This window comes from Neodiprion pinetum, chromosome 3 (genome assembly GCF_021155775.2).
Source record: "Neodiprion pinetum isolate iyNeoPine1 chromosome 3, iyNeoPine1.2, whole genome shotgun sequence".
Classification (NCBI taxonomy): Eukaryota; Metazoa; Arthropoda; class Insecta; order Hymenoptera; family Diprionidae; genus Neodiprion; species Neodiprion pinetum.
Genome location: NC_060234.1, coordinates 13,000,478 through 13,020,476, shown reverse-complemented (window position 1 = coordinate 13,020,476; position 19,999 = coordinate 13,000,478). Strand labels below are relative to the sequence as shown.

At 42.9% G+C, this 19,999-nt stretch overlaps 2 protein-coding genes across 2 annotated transcripts in view; both read left to right on the top strand.

The window, feature by feature from the left end:
* DAT (Sodium-dependent dopamine transporter) overlaps positions 1–19,999 on the top strand; it is a 509,482-nt gene that overhangs the window by 240,397 nt on the left and 249,086 nt on the right. The gene's annotated exons all lie outside the window — the stretch shown is intronic.
* On the top strand, positions 14,015–15,670 carry LOC124213732 (LIM and senescent cell antigen-like-containing domain protein 1). Its single transcript, XM_069134055.1, is given in 2 exon segments — positions 14,015–14,308; positions 14,310–15,670. Coding segments are annotated over 2 exon segments (1,008 nt in total). The 5' UTR covers positions 14,015–14,054; the 3' UTR covers positions 15,064–15,670.

The following is a 19,999-nucleotide window of genomic DNA, read 5'->3' as shown; positions in this document are numbered from 1 at the left end:
CATCTAGCGATATTAAAGTATAGTTGTCTGGGATAATCAATGTTTTTATTGTGTCAACTAAGGAAAAGCTATCTTTAACTCTAGAGATGGGAGGTCTGATATTAGTGGTGAGCCATGAATTAATTGTCTTGGCTAAGGCATAGGTTGGGCTATTGATAAATGAGACGATAATTCTTAATGGGACTTCCTCTTTGTGAATTTTAGGTAGCCCATATGCGCGTGGAGGGACACTGTTATAAGTAGAAATGCTTCTATGTAGGTTTTTGCCTATTAGTTTGAAGGTAAACCAATTGAACGTGAGTTTAGTCACCCTAGTTTGTAGGGAGTTACACAGATCATATTTAGCAATTCTGTAAGTGTTGGTGTCAGAAAGCTGCTGCCTCATTTTGTTGTTATAAGAGTCTCTATGCATAGCAACCGACGTATTGCCTTTGTCAGCTTTTAAAAACATAATGTTAGGGTTGTTTTTTTTAAAAGTCATGGTGTCACGAATTTTTTTGTCAGTGACTGAATTATTGATGTTGTTTCTAGGGTACTTTGGGAAAATAAGAACTCGGTTAGTGAAATCGGATCTAACTTGATTTCTTGACTCAGTAGGAAATATCGTAATTTTTTCTTCAAAATTGGAAATGAGGTTGAAGACCGGAAGATCGCGATAGTTGTATGGACGTCCGAATTTGTGACCAAGTTGTACTATTTCAGTAACATTTTCAGGAATATGAGTGTCGGTTAGATTTATTAACCAATTATTTTTTCCAATTGAATACGAATCTTTGTGTTTGTTCGAAGATTTTTTTTGAGCAAGTAAATTGGTGAATTTATTGATATTACGATTTTTGATAGCAATGAATTTATTGTTTAGCATCCGATGTTGGGATTCAAAGAATTTATTTCCTGAAGTACTCCCTAGTTTAAGGTTGATTTGTTCTGCTAGGTTAATCAATATCTTTTCAGAGTTGATAATATGTGTATGGACATCATTGATTTCTAAATTCAGTAGCGATATTTGGAAATAAGTTGTAAGTTGTTTAGCTTTGGTTTTTGATTTTGACTGGTTAAAATTAATACTATCAAAGGTAGTCTTTGAGAAATTTAAATGTTTAGGCATTATTCCTTGTTTCTTACATCGAAGAAGGAAGATCCTGTGGTTCTTCATCCTCGACATTTTTTCGGTTGTCCGGATCCAACGGCGTAAGTAATCAGCTGTAATAAATACAGTTTTAATATAAAAGTAGTTTAATATAAAATAAAATTAAAAAAAAGTTTAATATAAAATAGAAAAAAAAAAGTAATCAGCTGTAATAAATACAGACATGTGAATATAGAAAGTGTTCTTCCTCTTCGAGCACATTTGTAAGAATGTCTGTAAGTGTTTACATTTTGGTATCTTACGCTTCTTGGTGCGAAGCTCGTAAGACAGTCAATGACCGTCTAATATTGAAATGCGGATATGCATCATCAACATTAATATTAATCACGAGGTAATTTTCATTTTGTGAAACGTATATAATTTTTGAACTACTGGTAAATTCGAAAAATTAACGACGGAGCCAGGAATCGAACCTGGTATCTAGCGATGCTTTACCGGAGCCTTACTCCACTAGACCACCTAGCCGCCCTGACTCTGATGTCGTTAATTCCTCTCATTACCAGTAAGTTCAAATTTGTTTTCTTGTGCTGTGATAGTATATGTGAATATAGAAAGTGTTCTTCCTCTTCGAGCACATTTGTAAGAATGTCTGTAAGTGTTTACATTTTGGTATCTTACGCTTCTTGGTGCGAAGCTCGTAAGACAGTCAATGACCGTCTAATATTGAAATGCGGATATGCATCATCAACATTAATATTAATCACGAGGTAATTTTCATTTTGTGAAACGTATATAATTTTTGAACTACTGGTAAATTCGAAAAATTAACGATGGAGCCAGGAATCGAACCTGGTATCTAGCGATGCTTTACCGGAGCCTTACTCCACTAGACCACCTAGCCGCCCTGACTCTGATGTCGTTAATTCCTCTCATTACCAGTAAGTTCAAATTTGTTTTCTTGTGCTGTGATAGTATATGTGAATATAGAAAGTGTTCTTCCTCTTCGAGCACATTTGTAAGAATGTCTGTAAGTGTTTACATTTTGGTATCTTACGCTTCTTGGTGCGAAGCTCGTAAGACAGTCAATGACCGTCTAATATTGAAATGCGGATATGCATCATCAACATTAATATTAATCACGAGGTAATTTTCATTTTGTGAAACGTATATAATTTTTGAACTACTGGTAAATTCGAAAAATTAACGACGGAGCCAGGAATCGAACCTGGTATCTAGCGATGCTTTACCGGAGCCTTACTCCACTAGACCACCTAGCCGCCCTGACTCTGATGTCGTTAATTCCTCTCCGTCGTTAATTTTTCGAATTTACCAGTAGTTCAAAAATTATATACGTTTCACATAAATACAGACAGTTAAATAAATAATTCGTTCTGAGGAGGGCCCATATCCGGGTCGAAACGTTAACTAAAAATACGTTTACTTAATTGACCGATCACCAAGATTCTATAATAGATAAAGTTTCCTATGTCTCTAGACAAAAACACTATTTCAAAATTTGAGAAACTTAACGGACTTTCCATCAAGGCTTATGGTATAGACCAAGGTGATCGGAAAAAAGTGAAATAGTACCGATTCACCTGAGTCAGAATGAGTCTGATAAACCTGTAATTCATCTTTTAGCGATAGAAACTGAAATCACTGACGATGACGATGATGTTGATATGGAAAATTATAAAAATAATGGAATCTTTCATCTTACTTGTATTCAAAATTTGTCTCGATTAACAAGTTTTTAAATTTCTAACCGTAATGGTCGTACTTGGTTATGTGATAGATGTTTGACTTAGTTTCAATCTGAAAGATGTTTAACAAAGCACAAAGTTTATTGCATGAGTTTGAACGAGACCAAAGTTGAATTACCCACAGAGGAGGAAAAGATATTAAAATCCAAAAATTTCAAGCTCAAAGAAACCGTTCAATTCTGAATTCATGCGGATCTTGAATGTTTGCTGCAACCTATTCATATTCAAGTGTTAGAAAGTAGAACAATTCACCAGAACCATGTTCCGTACAGCGTAGCATATTACCTTCATTGCGTCTTCGACGATTCCATTTCAAAGTTCAAAATTAACCGTGGAGAGACTTGCATCCAATGGTCCGTGAATGAGTTGGGGAAATTGGCACATTCCTTAGAAAAGTATTTCAAAACGGTTGTACCTATAGATCCGCTCACTTGCAATCAGCTCAACGAATGTAATTTATTAACGGTGTGTCACATTCGCGAAAAACCGTTTACGCTCGAAGACGTCCAAACATCGCGATCACAGTCATTTCACTGGAAAGTACCGTGGTGCTGCTCACCGAGGCTGTAATCTAAATTATCAGAACTCACATACTATCGCGATGATATTCCATAATCTGTCAGGTTACGATTCGCATTTTCTGATTGAAGCAGGTACTATTCTGCTTCGACCCGCTGCTAAAGAAAAGTATATTTAGTTTACAAAATTTGTAAAAGGAACGGACTTACAGTTTAGATTTATAGATTCGTATTGTCTTATGCCCAGCAGCCTCAAAAAATTGGCAACGTATTTGAATGATAACAAACAGACAATCACATGTAAATTTTGCACTAGCTCTGTTGGATGAGAGTTTGTCACACTTGAATCTCGCGCGCCTGTGAGCGCCATTGAAAGAGAGGCGTCAGTGCGAGTGTAATACGAGTAGAGCGCTGGTGTGCCTGAGCATGTACAAGAGAGATAGAGTGAGAGAGAGTCTGTTCCGGTCAATGTACCACGTGGTAAAAGACACGTTCGTTTTATTCCAACAAATAAAACTTGCTTATCGTTTTGAATCTATCTGCAGTGTGTCATTAAATAAAAAATTATTACCTGCTTCCTATTCCTGAAAAATAACAACAGGTTATGGGCCCAGGCGTTTTGAAAGAAGTGGTGTAACTGTTTGGTGAATTCGGGAAGTGTGCGGCAACAGGTCGGTCATACCGCCACGTGGCAGCAATTGTGCGTTTTTTTTTTCGAGGAAAGAATCGTGTCGAGCAGGTTATCGAAAATAGCGTGCGCGGTCAAGACAATTAATAGAAATGGCGAGCGAAATTTCAGTGCGACATGTTAAAAGACTGGACGGAACGAATTTCGTAACGTGGAAATTTGAAATGGTGTCTGTATTCAGGTCAGCGCGAGTGCACCACGTCGTAAACGGCACGGAGGTGTTGGTGGAGGACGCCGCGTTGGCAGTAAAGAACGCGTGGGAGCAAAAGGATGCGACTGCGAAAGTTTTGATCTCGATGACTCTCAAGAGGGCGCAAAAAATATCCCTGATTACCTGTGAAACCGTGAAAGAAATGTGGGACGTGCTATGTAGCCAATATGAACAAAAATCAGCCTTAAGCAAGTTGCTTTTGTTGAAAGGCAGCTAAAGGAAGCCGGTAGAAAAACGCCCGACGACATCGTCATGGCGACAGTACTTTCCGGGTTGCCGCTGAGCTACAGCAGCTTCCTATCGTCGTGGGACAGTGTCGACGAAGAGAAGCAAACCACCGCAAAATTAACGAAGCGATTTGTGAACGTGGAAGCGAGACACCAGTCGAATGGTGACGCGGTCGAAGTGTTAGCGGCTCTGAGAAAAAGTGGGGCGAAGAAAAAAACAGAGAACTCAAATTAAAAAGAAAAAAAGGAACAAAAATGTTTTACGTGCCATGAAAAAGGACACTACGCGCGTGATTGTCCGTTAAAGAAAAAGTGTAGGAGTGATAGTGAGAAAGACGGAAGTAGTTTGTGCAAATATGTGCTTGTGGTCGCGGTAGAAGAGAGTCGGGCGACAACGCCAGTAAGGCGTGTCGGTATCTCGACGGAGCAAGTGAGACAACTACTCGAGGTCGATAAAGTAGACACCTGGATTGGCGACAGTGGGGCCTCTCGCCATATTTCTTATAGGCGCGAATGGTTTGAGACTCGACACAGGCGCTAACGGCACGGTGGTGCTGGGCAACAACCTTGAGTGTAAGATAAAGGGAGAGGGAAGCATCAATCTCGAAGAGTTAATCGACAGGTATTGGAATTAAGTGCAACTCAAGCATGTTTTGTATGTGCTGGAGATGAAGAAAAATTTACTTTCTATGGGCGCGTATGCAGAGGAAAGTTGCTTTATCGGGATCGATGGTGAGCGCGTGACGATATCGATAAAGGATGAAATCGTGATGACCGGGGTGAACCAAGGTAACGCGATTTATCGAATGCTCGTTCGCGTGATGACACCGGGAAAAACGGCGGAAATCAATACGGCGACAGCGGACTTAAAAGTGTGACATGAGCGTTTAGGTCATGTCGGACCGCGTGCACTCGAGGACATGGTCAAGAACGATCTGGTAACCGGTGTGAAGTTGAAGAACGCAAGAAAATTTTTCTGTGAGCCATGCCAGCTTGGGAAGGCGCACCAACAACTGTTCACAGGAAAGTCGAGTCCGCGAGAAATGAAGCCGGGTGAGTGCGTTCACACTGACATATGCGGACCAATCCAGGTAAAGTCACAAGGAGGCGCGAGTTACTTCGTAACTTTTATAGACGAAACCTCGAGTTTTTGCATTGTTTATTTCCTCAAGCACAAAGACGAAGTGCTCGAGAAATTCAAGGTCTATGACTAGCTCGTCGAAAACAAATTCGGAACGAGGGTGAAGGTCGTGAGATCAGATAACGGGGGCGAAGACAAAAGTAAAAAATTTGCAGCATATCTCGTAGGGATAAGCATAAAAAATTCGGCGCCCCACACACCTCAACAAAATGGGAAGGTCGAGAGAGCGAATCGCACCATCTTCGAGAATGCCAGAACCATGATGCGAGTGAAAGACCTGACGAAGACGTTGTGGGCTGAGGCAGTCAACACGGCTGTATACGTGCTCAACAAGACGACCCACTCGAGCAGAAAACGCCTGAAGACGGCATACGTGGTGTGGACCGGAAGGCGACCAGAGTTGGGCCATGTACGAGTTTTTGGGTCAACGGCGTACGTGCACGTTCCCCGACAATTCAGGAGAAAGCTCGACGACAAAGCGAGGAAGCTGATATTCGTAGGATATCAGGACGAGTCCACAAATTATCGTTTGTATGACTCAACGAAGCGAACGATAGTTGTGTCTCGCGACGTCGTGTTTAATGAGTCCGTGGCCGACATAAACACGAGCGTGAGTGACCCCGACGACGAGATCCTAAGAACAGAAAAAGACCCCGATGTTGTCGAGGTTCCGGACGAGTTGGAAGGGGAAGCCGAAGAAGACGAGGCAGTACCATGCCAGCATGAAGAGTGGGACAAAGAGCACATCGAGCAGCGCGAGGAAGTAGCTGAGCGAGTGCTCAGAGATCGGAACCTGATTCAGCGACCAAAAAAGTATTAGGTTAAAATTGATTTTGTAGAACATCATGCACCGGAGACTTCCAGGAAGCGATAACGGGTCGTGAAAAAGGAAAATGGTCGGCGGCCATCGATCAGGAGCTACAAGCTCATACGACTAACAACACTAGGACGTTGGTTGACAAGAGACCGGGGGACAAGCTGATAGACTCAAAGTGGGTCTTCAAGGTCGTACAGGGGTCAACAAAGGGTGAGTGTCGTTACTAGGCACGCCTATGCGCGCGAGGTCTTCTGCAGCGGCCGGGTGTGGATTATAACGAAACGTTCGCACCTGTCATTCGTTATGATTCGCTCCGGGTGTTTCTGGTCATGACAACGCAGGAGAACTACGAGCTAGCACAGTTCGACGTGTGCACAGCGTTCCTATACAGGGAACTGGAGGAGGAGTTCCTCACGAAAGCTCCTGAAGGTCTCGCAGTCGAAAAAAACGACGTGTGCAAGCTAAACAAATCATTGTATGGTTTGCAACAGTCACCCAGATGCTGAAACCACAAGTTTAGCGAGTTTTTGAAAAAGTTCGAGTTCACACAAAGCAAGGCGGAACACTGCATATCTTCAAGGGGTATGCCGACGGCGAGAATGTCTTCCTGGCGCTGTTCGTCGATAACGGCATTGTGGCCGCGAAGTCGAGTCGAGTGTTAACCACTGTGATAAAATATTTGAACAGTGTTTTTAAAATTAGAGTAGGAGCGCGTCGCGTTTTGTGGGCGTACAGATCGAACGAAATCGTGTCGAGAAGACGATGTTTATTCATTGAACTGACTAAACCAAAAAGATTCTGAAAAAGTTTGAAATGTTGGACGCGAAAAAGTTGTCGGTGCTTGCTGATCCGAACGCTGTGTTGTGTCCGGTCGAGGACGAAGACGAGTGCGAGAGTGTACCGTATCGTGAGGCGGTGGGTTCCTTGATGTTCCTGGCGGTCTTGTCGCGCCCTGACATCGCTTTCGCAGTAAATCAGGCGTCAAAGTTTTTGAAGAGACACAATCGTGCGCACTGGTCAGCGGTGAAACGAATCTTTGCATACTTGGTCGGAACACAAGATCGCGGAATTCTCTACAAGTGTGGAGGAGACGAGTCGGAGCTCGACGGCTACTGCGATGCCGATTTTGCCGGGGACATAGAGACGCGTCGGTCGACCACCGGATATGCGTTTGTGTTCGTGAGTGAAGTGGTTTCGTGGTCGAGTCAGAGACTAAAACTCGTCACGTTGAGTACGACCAAGTCTGAATATGTGGCTGCCACAGCAGCTGCTCGCGAGGCTGTTGGCTGCGTAGATTGCTCAAGGAAGTCGGAGCGCGTTGCGATAATCCGTCTGTGATCTGGCTGGTCAACCAGAATGCGATAAAGCTTGCGAAGAATCCTGAATTCCACAAGCGTACTAAGCATATCGACGTAAAGTTCCACTTTGTACGAGAAAAATAGCTAGTCGCGATGTAGAAATAAAATATGTATCTACGAAAAAACAAAGAGCAGACATGTTTACGAAAGCGTTATCAAGAGTGCAATTTCATTGGCTGTGTGAAAGTTTGTCAATTAGGAGTGTTCAAACGGTGAGTGTGTTGAATGAGAGTTTGTCACACTCGAATCTCGCGCGCCTGTGAGCGCCATTGAAAGAGAGGCGTCAGTGCGAGTATAACACGAGAGGAGCGCTGGTGTGCCTGAGCATGTACAAAAGATAGAGTGAAAGAGAATCTGTTCCGGTCAATGTATGACGTGGTAAAGAACACGTTCGTTTTCTTTTAATCAATAAAACTTGCTTATCCTTTTGAATCTATCTGCAGTTTGACATTGAATGAACCATTATTACCCGCTTCCTATTCCTGAAAAATAACAACAAGTTGAGACGAGTGAAACGGGAAAATAATAGCAGAATTTGTCGCATTAGGAGCGAAACTGTATTCATTTAGTGTTAGGGGAGGATAAAAATAAAAAACGAGCCAAGGATGTCAAAGGATCGCTACTAAAAACAATAACTTCTGATGATTACTCAAAGTGCGCTTTTCAACGTCAAAATTTGGTCAAATATCAAAGTCTTATACTGAGTCAAAAGCATCAGGTCTGTACCATAGAACAGAAGAAGATGGCACTGAGCTGGAACGACGATAAGCGGATCGTATTTCCAAACACGACCGATACGCTTCCGTGGGGCGACAAGATCTGCAGATAAACTGAATTTTATGGGTGTTACGGTGTGAAACAGAATTTTACGTATATATTGTAACAACGGGGGAAATTAAGAAATTAAAGTCTAGAGACTGACTGTTTTTACAATAATGTCGGATGACGCAGCAACCTTATTCTTTTGAGACATAAGAGGTTTATAAACGTCTGTTATCTATGATGACTACTAGATCATTTAAAAGGGGACAAAACGGGTGATTTCACCCTTTGTAACATTACTCCCCCTCGAGGAAAAGAGTCGACCCGACTCGGAAAAGATAAACAATTACAAAAAAAGTGATCTAGCAGTCAGTGCTCGGAGGTGAGTTGGAGCTGTGGCTCTAAAAATTAAAAGACTCCCTTTTTACTATCTGGCATTTGCCCACAGTCTCAAGGTAAACCACAGAAAACCTTAAGCAGATAGTTGAGCGTTCAATTGAATTTCAAAATTTGTGTGCCTTGTTTTATAAAGGTAAGTGTTAAGGGTGAGTTACTGAGTTCTTCATGAGATTCCTTGGCCGAAGACACGAGACAGACCGAAGGGCAGGAGACAGAAAAGATCCCAGAGGAAGAGATTTTCTTCCAAGTTCTGGCGGAAACCAAAATAAGGACAGGTGAACCGACCCGGGGTTTCCTCCGGACACAGCACATCCTAGAGTTGAGAGGACAAAAGTGAGAGAAAGCAGATGATTCCCAATTTGCTAAGCAAATTTGGGGGAAAGATACACGATTGATCGGATTTATAACTCATTCAATAAAAGAAAAGGAACGATCTTATCTGAATATCCGGAGAACCCAGGCTAAGACCGGACAAACAGTACAGCTGGAGGTAACATCGGGAACGGCCAAAGACGGCAGATTCGTCGGGGAAAATCTATAAAAACTCAAAGAAACTGATATATTGGTTAGAAACAAAAAAAAAAAACAGAGGATCGACCAAACGCTCACTACTTCGTTCAAGCGCAGAACCGAAACACTCAGTCCATTGCGACTCTTTCAAATGGAGCTCCTACGTTATATATTTGAAGAGAGCTCTTCCCTTTTTCACGAGGTCCCTTCTTGGCTAAACAAACCGTGCAAGTTCTGCACCAATTTTCAACGTCAGCTCGGCAGTGAGCCCAAAAATACCTTTCTCTGATCCTACCTAAAGTCTTATTAGAGGCGAAATGGCCACCGACAGGTGAATCATGAAAGCTTGACAAAATCTCGGCTATCTTTTCTCTAGGAACCAGAAGCTGCCAACGTTCCGACCTGGAGTCAGGTGATTCCCATTTCCTATAAAGCAACTGATCGAGGAGAAACAAGGAGTCCCACTGCGCCCAGTAAATTTTCAAAGACTGACTCATAGAAGATATTTCTTCCCACTGAGGCCTGACTCCTGTGGATTTCCAATTCCGAACTAGGAGGAGATCTGAATCTTTCCCCTGAGCGATGATCCAGTCTTCTTTATTTTCAACGAGAGAAATTTGACGAACGTTAAGCGAGGGATCTAGCTGTTTATTTAAACGAGAGCACTGTTTGCAATCGTCCCCGCACGGACGACGAGAAAGTGCATCAGCATTACCATGCAGAACTCCGGGACGGTGTTTAATTTCGAAGTCATATTGACCTAACCTCTCGAACCATCGAGCTACTTGGCCTTCAGGTGATTTGAACGAAAGAGGCCAAGTTAAGGAAGCATTGTCTGTCCGAATCAAAAATTTCCTTCCATAAAGATAATGATGGAAATGGCAAATAGATTTTACCATCGCTAATAATTCCCTACGGGTAACACAATAATTGCGTTCCGGTTTAGACAAGACCCGACTGAAATAACTAATAACGCGCTCTTGGTTATCCTGAATTTGAGACAAAACCCCACCTATACCACAGAGAGAAGCGTCAGAATCCACGATGAATTGAGAATCGGAGATGGGATAAGCTAATATCGGTGTCGAAGTTAATAATTTTTTAAGGAGAACAAAGGCTCCTTCGCACTCGGAAGTCCAATCAAAAACAACTTTAATTCCTGTAAGAGCATGGAGGGGTCTCGCTATAGAAGCAAAGCCCTTAACGAAACGTCTGTAATAAGTACAAAGTCCTAAGAAACTCTGAACCTTTGCTTTTGAATCGGGACGAGGCCAATTCAAGACCTTTTCTATTTTAGAAGGATCTGTCTTAACACCTTCCGCTGAAACGACGTGTCCGAGAAAAGATACTTCCTTTTTGAAAAAATGACATTTTTTGGGACTCATTTTTAGACCAGCTTGGAATAAACGACTAAAAACCTGCTTAAGATCTTCCAATTCCTCATCAAAAGTCTTACCAAACACAATGATGTCATCGAGATAAACTAAACAAATCTTGCCAGTCAGACCTTGAAGGCCGAATTCCATCGCTCTTTCGAAGGTAGCTGGTGCATTACAAAGGCCAAAAGGCATAACTTTAAATTGCCAAAGTCCACCTAACCCTGTGACAAAAGCTGTTTTCGCTTTGTCTAACGGATTCATTTCAACTTGCCAATAACCACTCTGTGAATCAATCGTAGAGAACCAACGGGCACCAGAAATTAAATCAAGGGTATCCCCTATCTGAGGAAGCGGATACGCATCTTTCTTGGTGATCTCGTTCAACTTCCTATAATCTATACAAAACCTCTTGGAACCATCTTTTTTATTGACCAAGACAATGGGAGAAGCCCACGGACTAGAAGACGGCTCAATAACATCTGCTGTTCTCATATCCTCTACTAATTTTTCAACTTCCCTGCGACCGTTTAGAGGAAGCCGTCTAGCTGCCTGTTTAATCGAAGCGTTATTCCCTACATCTATCGAATGCTTAGCTATGGTACATCTCCCGATGTCGGCAGAGTCTTTAGCAAAAGTCTCTTTAAAATCGTTAAAAAGGCAAACGAGACTGTTAGTCCGAGCGATATCTAAATCTTTAGAAGACCTAGTAAAGAGTTCCGTGAGATAAGAAGGAACGACTAAACAGTCCGACACATGTTCTAAAACGCGCAAAGACGAGAGGGTTTCTTTCTGTTCAGAAGAGTTAATAAACCAAGACGTTTCGAGGTTGATTTTACGGTAACCAGAACAGAGAGTCGAATCCCCGGTAGAAATGACGCAGTTGTGAGCGGAAAGAAAATCTACGCCTAAAATGCCTTCATCTTCTATATCAGCTACTAGAACTTCATGTGGGGATTGAACACAATCCGCTACTGTTACCTGCACGACCATCTTACCTACGACAGGGGTAGTTGCTCCGGTAGCAGTGCGAATAGACACAGAAGGATTAGTTGAAGCAAGAGACGAAATCATATCAGGACGAACAACGGAAATTTCGGCTCCAGTATCTATCACCCACAAACAACTTAGTCCGTTAACGGAACCTTTAGCATATAGGCCGGTACGACGCAGGCCTCTAACCACGAACTGTGAAGCAATAGGGCTAAGGAACTTGGAAGAAACCGATGATATCCGCCCTTTCGAAACATCGGTAGCTAGTTTCCCGAATTCTGAGGAACAGAAGGTTGCGCTGCCCAAACCGGATTAGAGGGAGCCCTCTTGGAGACATTTTTGCGCCATGAATCTTCCGCAGTCTTCAACTGACGGTCGAGTTTAAAACAATTCTTCGCGATATGTCCTCTTACGCCACAAAACTGGCACTCTGAGACAGGCCGATTGGAGTTTGATCTATTGTAACGAGAGAAACCACTATTTTTCCTTCCTGGAAGAGAATCTGAGCTAGGCTGATTGACTGAAGGACGGGACGAAGAATTTTCTGAAGGTTCAGTTTGGCTCAATCGATGAAGTTGACGCGAACCTAAATCCGCCTCGTTTATGGCTTCTAATTCTAAGCCCTTAATAATTGCTTCATGTAGAGAAGTTGGAGCTGCGAGCCTCAGATGATACCGAAGCTCCGGATTCCGAATCGCATTAATGAATTTCGCCCGAGCTATCTGATCTCTAGCTTTTTCTGCACAATCAGTAAGGGAATATCGAGCGAGACGTTCGATGTCATTTCCGAGAGAGGCTAAATCTTCCTTGGGCCCTTGACGTCTATTTTCAAACTGAGTAAAATAAAGTTTGGAAAGATGTTCTTCGCCAAACCGGAGTTTAAGAGCCGCACAAATGCTGTCGAAATTTTCAGAATCCGAATCTGAAAGCGATCCAAGAACTACCAAGGCCGGACCAGACAAAGACGCTGTCAAATTAGCTGCTCTCTGGGACGGATTCCAACCATTAACCTTATTAATCATGTTGAACTGACGTTCGTATAGACTCCAAGCAGACGAACCGTCATACGAACCGGGCTTCAAATTCGGTTGTTTCGAGGGCAACTGTACAATACTCGCGGGAGGTACAGAGACCTGATTGAGTACGAACGAGCTCTGAGTCTGCGGAGGGAGAACATTGACAGTTCCGCGCGATTTTAAAAAGGCCAAGAACTCTGACGGAATATCTACGCTAGGATGAGACGACGCGACAGGAGGCTCAACTACTTTTGAAATATCACGTGACGGAACATCCTGGAATCGCGAAAACGAGCTAACCTGAGCTTGTCGCGAGACATGAGCAGGTGGAAAGTTTTTAGCAACAGGGGGAATTTCGCCTCCCCCGTAAATAGCGTCAAACCTTGATTGATTCGGAATTGAATGAATGGAGGCCCTCCGTGCTGGGACCGGAACTGAAGGAAGAAAAGTTCTTCTACCTGGGGACGGAACTGGGCGTATTGGGAATTCCTGCGGCCGCTCCTGAAGCTTTTGCACACCTTGCAGGATCCCGATCAGCGCCTGGGACACGATTTCTTGTTGTTGACGCTGTTGCGGGAGGAGTTCGAGCAGAAGATTCTGCTGTTCTTGTTGCTGCTGTTGTAGCAGTTGTTGATGTTGTTGTTGCTGTTGTTGATGTTGTTGTTGCTGCTGAATCTGACGCATCAGTAAATCTTGGTTTCCCTGGATGAGCTCTGCCAAGAGAGCTAGTTGGGGCTGGGCCTGAACCTCAGCTTCCGAACGACGAGAAACAGGAGGAAACGCCGGTTCAGGAGAGCGCTGGCACGACGAAACGCGTCCGGCAGCTCGTCGCTCCGCGCGTGATGCTCTCGTCAGAGGAGATCATTGCATTTTTTTTGTATACTTCTTTTCACTCAAAATCCACTCAAATGTCACAGAGAGAATAATAACATGTCAACTATACAAACATATTTTAGAATTAAACAGAAACAACTTGATTTCCGCTCAGAGATATAAAAAATAATGTGACGTTTTTTTAACCTTCGATACGCTTGACAATTTTACTGTTTGACGCCGAATATACTTTTCTGCTGTGTGATGTAACTCAATTCTATTGCATTACTCACATGATGATTATATTGAAGCCCGTTAGTCAGCTGTGCTTAATCAGCATTAATTATTACACCGAGTGGCAAAGTCACAGGGATGTCTCTGGATGACATGTTCTGCTCCCGCTGTCGCGAGGGATTCGAGCCGCACGAGAAGATTGTCAATTCTCGCGGAGAATTGTCGCATCCGCAATGTTTTGTTTGTGCACAGTGCTTTCGGCCTTTTCCCGAGGGTATTTTCTACGAGTTTGAAGGAAGAAAGTATTGCGAACATGATTTTCATGTTCTATTCGCCCCTTGCTGTGGCAAGTGTGGTGAATTTGTCATTGGACGAGTAATCAAAGCCATGAATGAACTGGCATCCTGGCTGCTTCCGTTGTGAGGAGTGTAGCGGTGAACTAGCAGAGACTGGTTTCATGAAATGCCAAGGAAGAGCATTGTGTCATACCTGTAACGCTCGAATAAAAGCTGGGGCTCTTGGAAAGCATATCTGCCATCAATGCCATGGAATAATCGACGACAAGCCGCTGCGTTTCCGTGGTGAAGTATATCATCCCTACCATTTCAACTGCACGGCTTGCGGGATTGAGTTGAATGCTGATGCCAGAGAAGTTAGGTCCGGGCCTGGATTTGCGGCTAATGAAATGAATGAACTGTATTGTCTGAGATGCCACGACAAAATCGGAATACCGATCTGCGGAGCTTGCCGGCGTCCGATAGAAGAAAGAGTTGTCACTGCCTTGGGAAAACATTGGCACGTAGAACACTTTGTTTGTGCAAAGTGCGAGAAGCCATTTTTAGGTCATCGTCACTACGAGAAAAAGGGCCTTGCTTACTGTGAGACTCATTATCACCAGCTCTTTGGAAACCTATGTTTTGTTTGCAACCAAGTAATTGCTGGAGATGTTTTTACGGCATTAAACAAAGCATGGTGCGTACATCATTTTGCTTGCGCATTTTGTGACCAAAAGATGAACCAAAAGACAAAATTCTTCGCATTTGACTTAAAACCCGCTTGCAAGAAATGCTACGAGAAATTTCCCCAGGAATTGAAAAGGCGTATGCGTCGTATGTACGATTTAAATCCAAAAAAAATACCTGCCTAAACAAATAATAAAACACTTTTACCAGATGTGTTTAAAAAAAAGTACATGTATGTCTATATATTTATTGTGCTTAGCAATTGCCGTTTAAAATTACATTAGACAAAGATCATTCTTTGAAGAAGTAATCAAAGTAAAACGTAACATTGATTAAATTTGTCCCCCAGACTACAAAAATATTTTATATAACTGACTTTATTTTTAAGTAAATACTTATCACGTAATGGAAAAATATTACTTGGCCAACTAACGCGCATCTTCTGATTATTCGATATGTACTGTTCGCATTCTGATATTCGGATTTTTCCAAGTACACCTAGAGGATGAACAACCATTTCGATCTAATATTGAAGCATTCTCAAATGTTCGTGCCTTACACCTAGCTCAGGAATAGAAAAAGTATCGCTTATCATAATTCGCAGTAATTATCTTACATTTGACTGACGAGTTATTAATGCATCGTAATATACTACACAAATAATTATACAAACAGAAATTTTACACATATACAGTATCCACACAATATACATTATAATGCTGATCTGTGAATATTTTCATCACTTTATAGTGGGAGTCCTTAGAAAATTTTTAATGGTGCTTTTCTATAAATCAAATTATTATGTTGCACGTTGTAACAACATATATATATGTATAAGAAAAATAAATATTACCGATTTTGTAATACACTTTCAAGTCAAGTATAGTATGTAATATTACTGCTTCGGAAAACTAAAAAAAAAAAAAAAAAAAAAAAAAAGAAAAAACGGAGGATCGACCAAACGCTCACTACTTCGTTCAAGCGCAGAACCGAAACACTCAGTCCATTGCGACTCTTTCAAATGGAGCTCCTACGTTATATATTTGAAGAGAGCTCTTCCCTTTTTCACGAGGTCCCTTCTTGGCTAAACAAACCGTGCAAGTTCTGCACCAATTTTCAACGTCAGCTCGGCAGTGAGCCCAAAAATACCTTTCTCTGATCCTACCTAAAGTCTTATTAGAGGCGAAATGGCCACCGACAGGTGAATCATGAAAGCTTGACAAAATCTCGGCTATCTTTTCTCTAGGAACCAGAAGCTGCCAACGTTCCGACCTGGAGTCAGGTGATTCCCATTTCCTATAAAGCAACTGATCGAGGAGAAACAAGGAGTCCCACTGCGCCCAGTAAATTTTCAAAGACTGACTCATAGAAGATGTTTCTTCCCACTGAGGCCTGACTCCTGTGGATTTCCAATTCCGAACTAGGAGGAGATCTGAATCTTTCCCCTGAGCGATGATCCAGTCTTCTTTATTTTCAACGAGAGAAATTTGACGAACGTTAAGCGAGGGATCTAGCTATTTATTTAAACGAGAGCACTGTTTGCAATCGTCCCCGCACGGACGACGAGAAAGTGCATCAGCATTACCATGCAGAACTCCGGGACGGTGTTTAATTTCGAAGTCATATTGACCTAACCTCTCGAACCATCGAGCTACTTGGCCTTCAGGTGATTTGAACGAAAGAGGCCAAGTTAAGGAAGCATTGTCTGTCCGAATCAAAAATTTCCTTCCATAAAGATAATGATGGAAATGGCAAATAGATTTTACCATCGCTAATAATTCCCTACGGGTAACACAATAATTGCGTTCCGGTTTAGACAAGACCCGACTGAAATAACTAATAACGCGCTCTTGGTTATCCTGAATTTGAGACAAAACCCCACCTATACCACAGAGAGAAGCGTCAGAATCCACGATGAATTGAGAATCGGAGATGGGATAAGCTAATATCGGTGTCGAAGTTAATAATTTTTTAAGGAGAACAAAGGCTCCTTCGCACTCGGAAGTCCAATCAAAAACAACTTTAATTCCTGTAAGAGCATGGAGGGGTCTCGCTATAGAAGCAAAGCCCTTAACGAAACGTCTGTAATAAGTACAAAGTCCTAAGAAACTCTGAACCTTTGCTTTTGAATCGGGACGAGGCCAATTCAAGACCTTTTCTATTTTAGAAGGATCTGTCTTAACACCTTCCGCTGAAACGACGTGTCCGAGAAAAGATACTTCCTTTTTGAAAAAATGACATTTTTTGGGACTCATTTTTAGACCAGCTTGGAATAAACGACTAAAAACCTGCTTAAGATCTTCCAATTCCTCATCAAAAGTCTTACCAAACACAATGATGTCATCGAGATAAACTAAACAAATCTTGCCAGTCAGACCTTGAAGGCCGAATTCCATCGCTCTTTCGAAGGTAGCTGGTGCATTACAAAGGCCAAAAGGCATAACTTTAAATTGCCAAAGTCCACCTAACCCTGTGACAAAAGCTGTTTTCGCTTTGTCTAACGGATTCATTTCAACTTGCCAATAACCACTCTGTGAATCAATCGTAGAGAACCAACGGGCACCAGAAATTAAATCAAGGGTATCCCCTATCTGAGGAAGCGGATACGCATCTTTCTTGGTGATCTCGTTCAACTTCCTATAATCTATACAAAACCTCTTGGAACCATCTTTTTTATTGACCAAGACAATGGGAGAAGCCCACGGACTAGAAGACGGCTCAATAACATCTGCTGTTCTCATATCCTCTACTAATTTTTCAACTTCCCTGCGACCGTTTAGAGGAAGCCGTCTAGCTGCCTGTTTAATCGAAGCGTTATTCCCTACATCTATCGAATGCTTAGCTATGGTACATCTCCCGATGTCGGCAGAGTCTTTAGCAAAAGTCTCTTTAAAATCGTTAAAAAGGCAAACGAGACTGTTAGTCCGAGCGATATCTAAATCTTTAGAAGACCTAGTAAAGAGTTCCGTGAGATAAGAAGGAACGACTAAACAGTCCGACACATGTTCTAAAACGCGCAAAGACGAGAGGGTTTCTTTCTGTTCAGAAGAGTTAATAAACCAAGACGTTTCGAGGTTGATTTTACGGTAACCAGAACAGAGAGTCGAATCCCCGGTAGAAATGACGCAGTTGTGAGCGGAAAGAAAATCTACGCCTAAAATGCCTTCATCTTCTATATCAGCTACTAGAACTTCATGTGGGGATTGAACACAATCCGCTACTGTTACCTGCACGACCATCTTACCTACGACAGGGGTAGTTGCTCCGGTAGCAGTGCGAATAGACACAGAAGGATTAGTTGAAGCAAGAGACGAAATCATATCAGGACGAACAACGGAAATTTCGGCTCCAGTATCTATCACCCACAAACAACTTAGTCCGTTAACGGAACCTTTAGCATATAGGCCGGTACGACGCAGGCCTCTAACCACGAACTGTGAAGCAATAGGGCTAAGGAACTTGGAAGAAACCGATGATATCCGCCCTTTCGAAACATCGGTAGCTAGTTTCCCGAATTCTGAGGAACAGAAGGTTGCGCTGCCCAAACCGGATTAGAGGGAGCCCTCTTGGAGACATTTTTGCGCCATGAATCTTCCGCAGTCTTCAACTGACGGTCGAGTTTAAAACAATTCTTCGCGATATGTCCTCTTACGCCACAAAACTGGCACTCTGAGACAGGCCGATTGGAGTTTGATCTATTGTAACGAGAGAAACCACTATTTTTCCTTCCTGGAAGAGAATCTGAGCTAGGCTGATTGACTGAAGGACGGGACGAAGAATTTTCTGAAGGTTCAGTTTGGCTCAATCGATGAAGTTGACGCGAACCTAAATCCGCCTCGTTTATGGCTTCTAATTCTAAGCCCTTAATAATTGCTTCATGTAGAGAAGTTGGAGCTGCGAGCCTCAGATGATACCGAAGCTCCGGATTCCGAATCGCATTAATGAATTTCGCCCGAGCTATCTGATCTCTAGCTTTTTCTGCACAATCAGTAAGGGAATATCGAGCGAGACGTTCGATGTCATTTCCGAGAGAGGCTAAATCTTCCTTGGGCCCTTGACGTCTATTTTCAAACTGAGTAAAATAAAGTTTGGAAAGATGTTCTTCGCCAAACCGGAGTTTAAGAGCCGCACAAATGCTGTCGAAATTTTCAGAATCCGAATCTGAAAGCGATCCAAGAACTACCAAGGCCGGACCAGACAAAGACGCTGTCAAATTAGCTGCTCTCTGGGACGGATTCCAACCATTAACCTTATTAATCATGTTGAACTGACGTTCGTATAGACTCCAAGCAGACGAACCGTCATACGAACCGGGCTTCAAATTCGGTTGTTTCGAGGGCAACTGTACAATACTCGCGGGAGGTACAGAGACCTGATTGAGTACGAACGAGCTCTGAGTCTGCGGAGGGAGAACATTGACAGTTCCGCGCGATTTTAAAAAGGCCAAGAACTCTGACGGAATATCTACGCTAGGATGAGACGACGCGACAGGAGGCTCAACTACTTTTGAAATATCACGTGACGGAACATCCTGGAATCGCGAAAACGAGCTAACCTGAGCTTGTCGCGAGACATGAGCAGGTGGAAAGTTTTTAGCAACAGGGGGAATTTCGCCTCCCCCGTAAATAGCGTCAAACCTTGATTGATTCGGAATTGAATGAATGGAGGCCCTCCGTGCTGGGACCGGAACTGAAGGAAGAAAAGTTCTTCTACCTGGGGACGGAACTGGGCGTATTGGGAATTCCTGCGGCCGCTCCTGAAGCTTTTGCACACCTTGCAGGATCCCGATCAGCGCCTGGGACACGATTTCTTGTTGTTGACGCTGTTGCGGGAGGAGTTCGAGCAGAAGATTCTGCTGTTCTTGTTGCTGCTGTTGTAGCAGTTGTTGATGTTGTTGTTGCTGTTGTTGATGTTGTTGTTGCTGCTGAATCTGACGCATCAGTAAATCTTGGTTTCCCTGGATGAGCTCTGCCAAGAGAGCTAGTTGGGGCTGGGCCTGAACCTCAGCTTCCGAACGACGAGAAACAGGAGGAAACGCCGGTTCAGGAGAGCGCTGGCACGACGAAACGCGTCCGGCAGCTCGTCGCTCCGCGCGTGATGCTCTCGTCAGAGGAGATCATT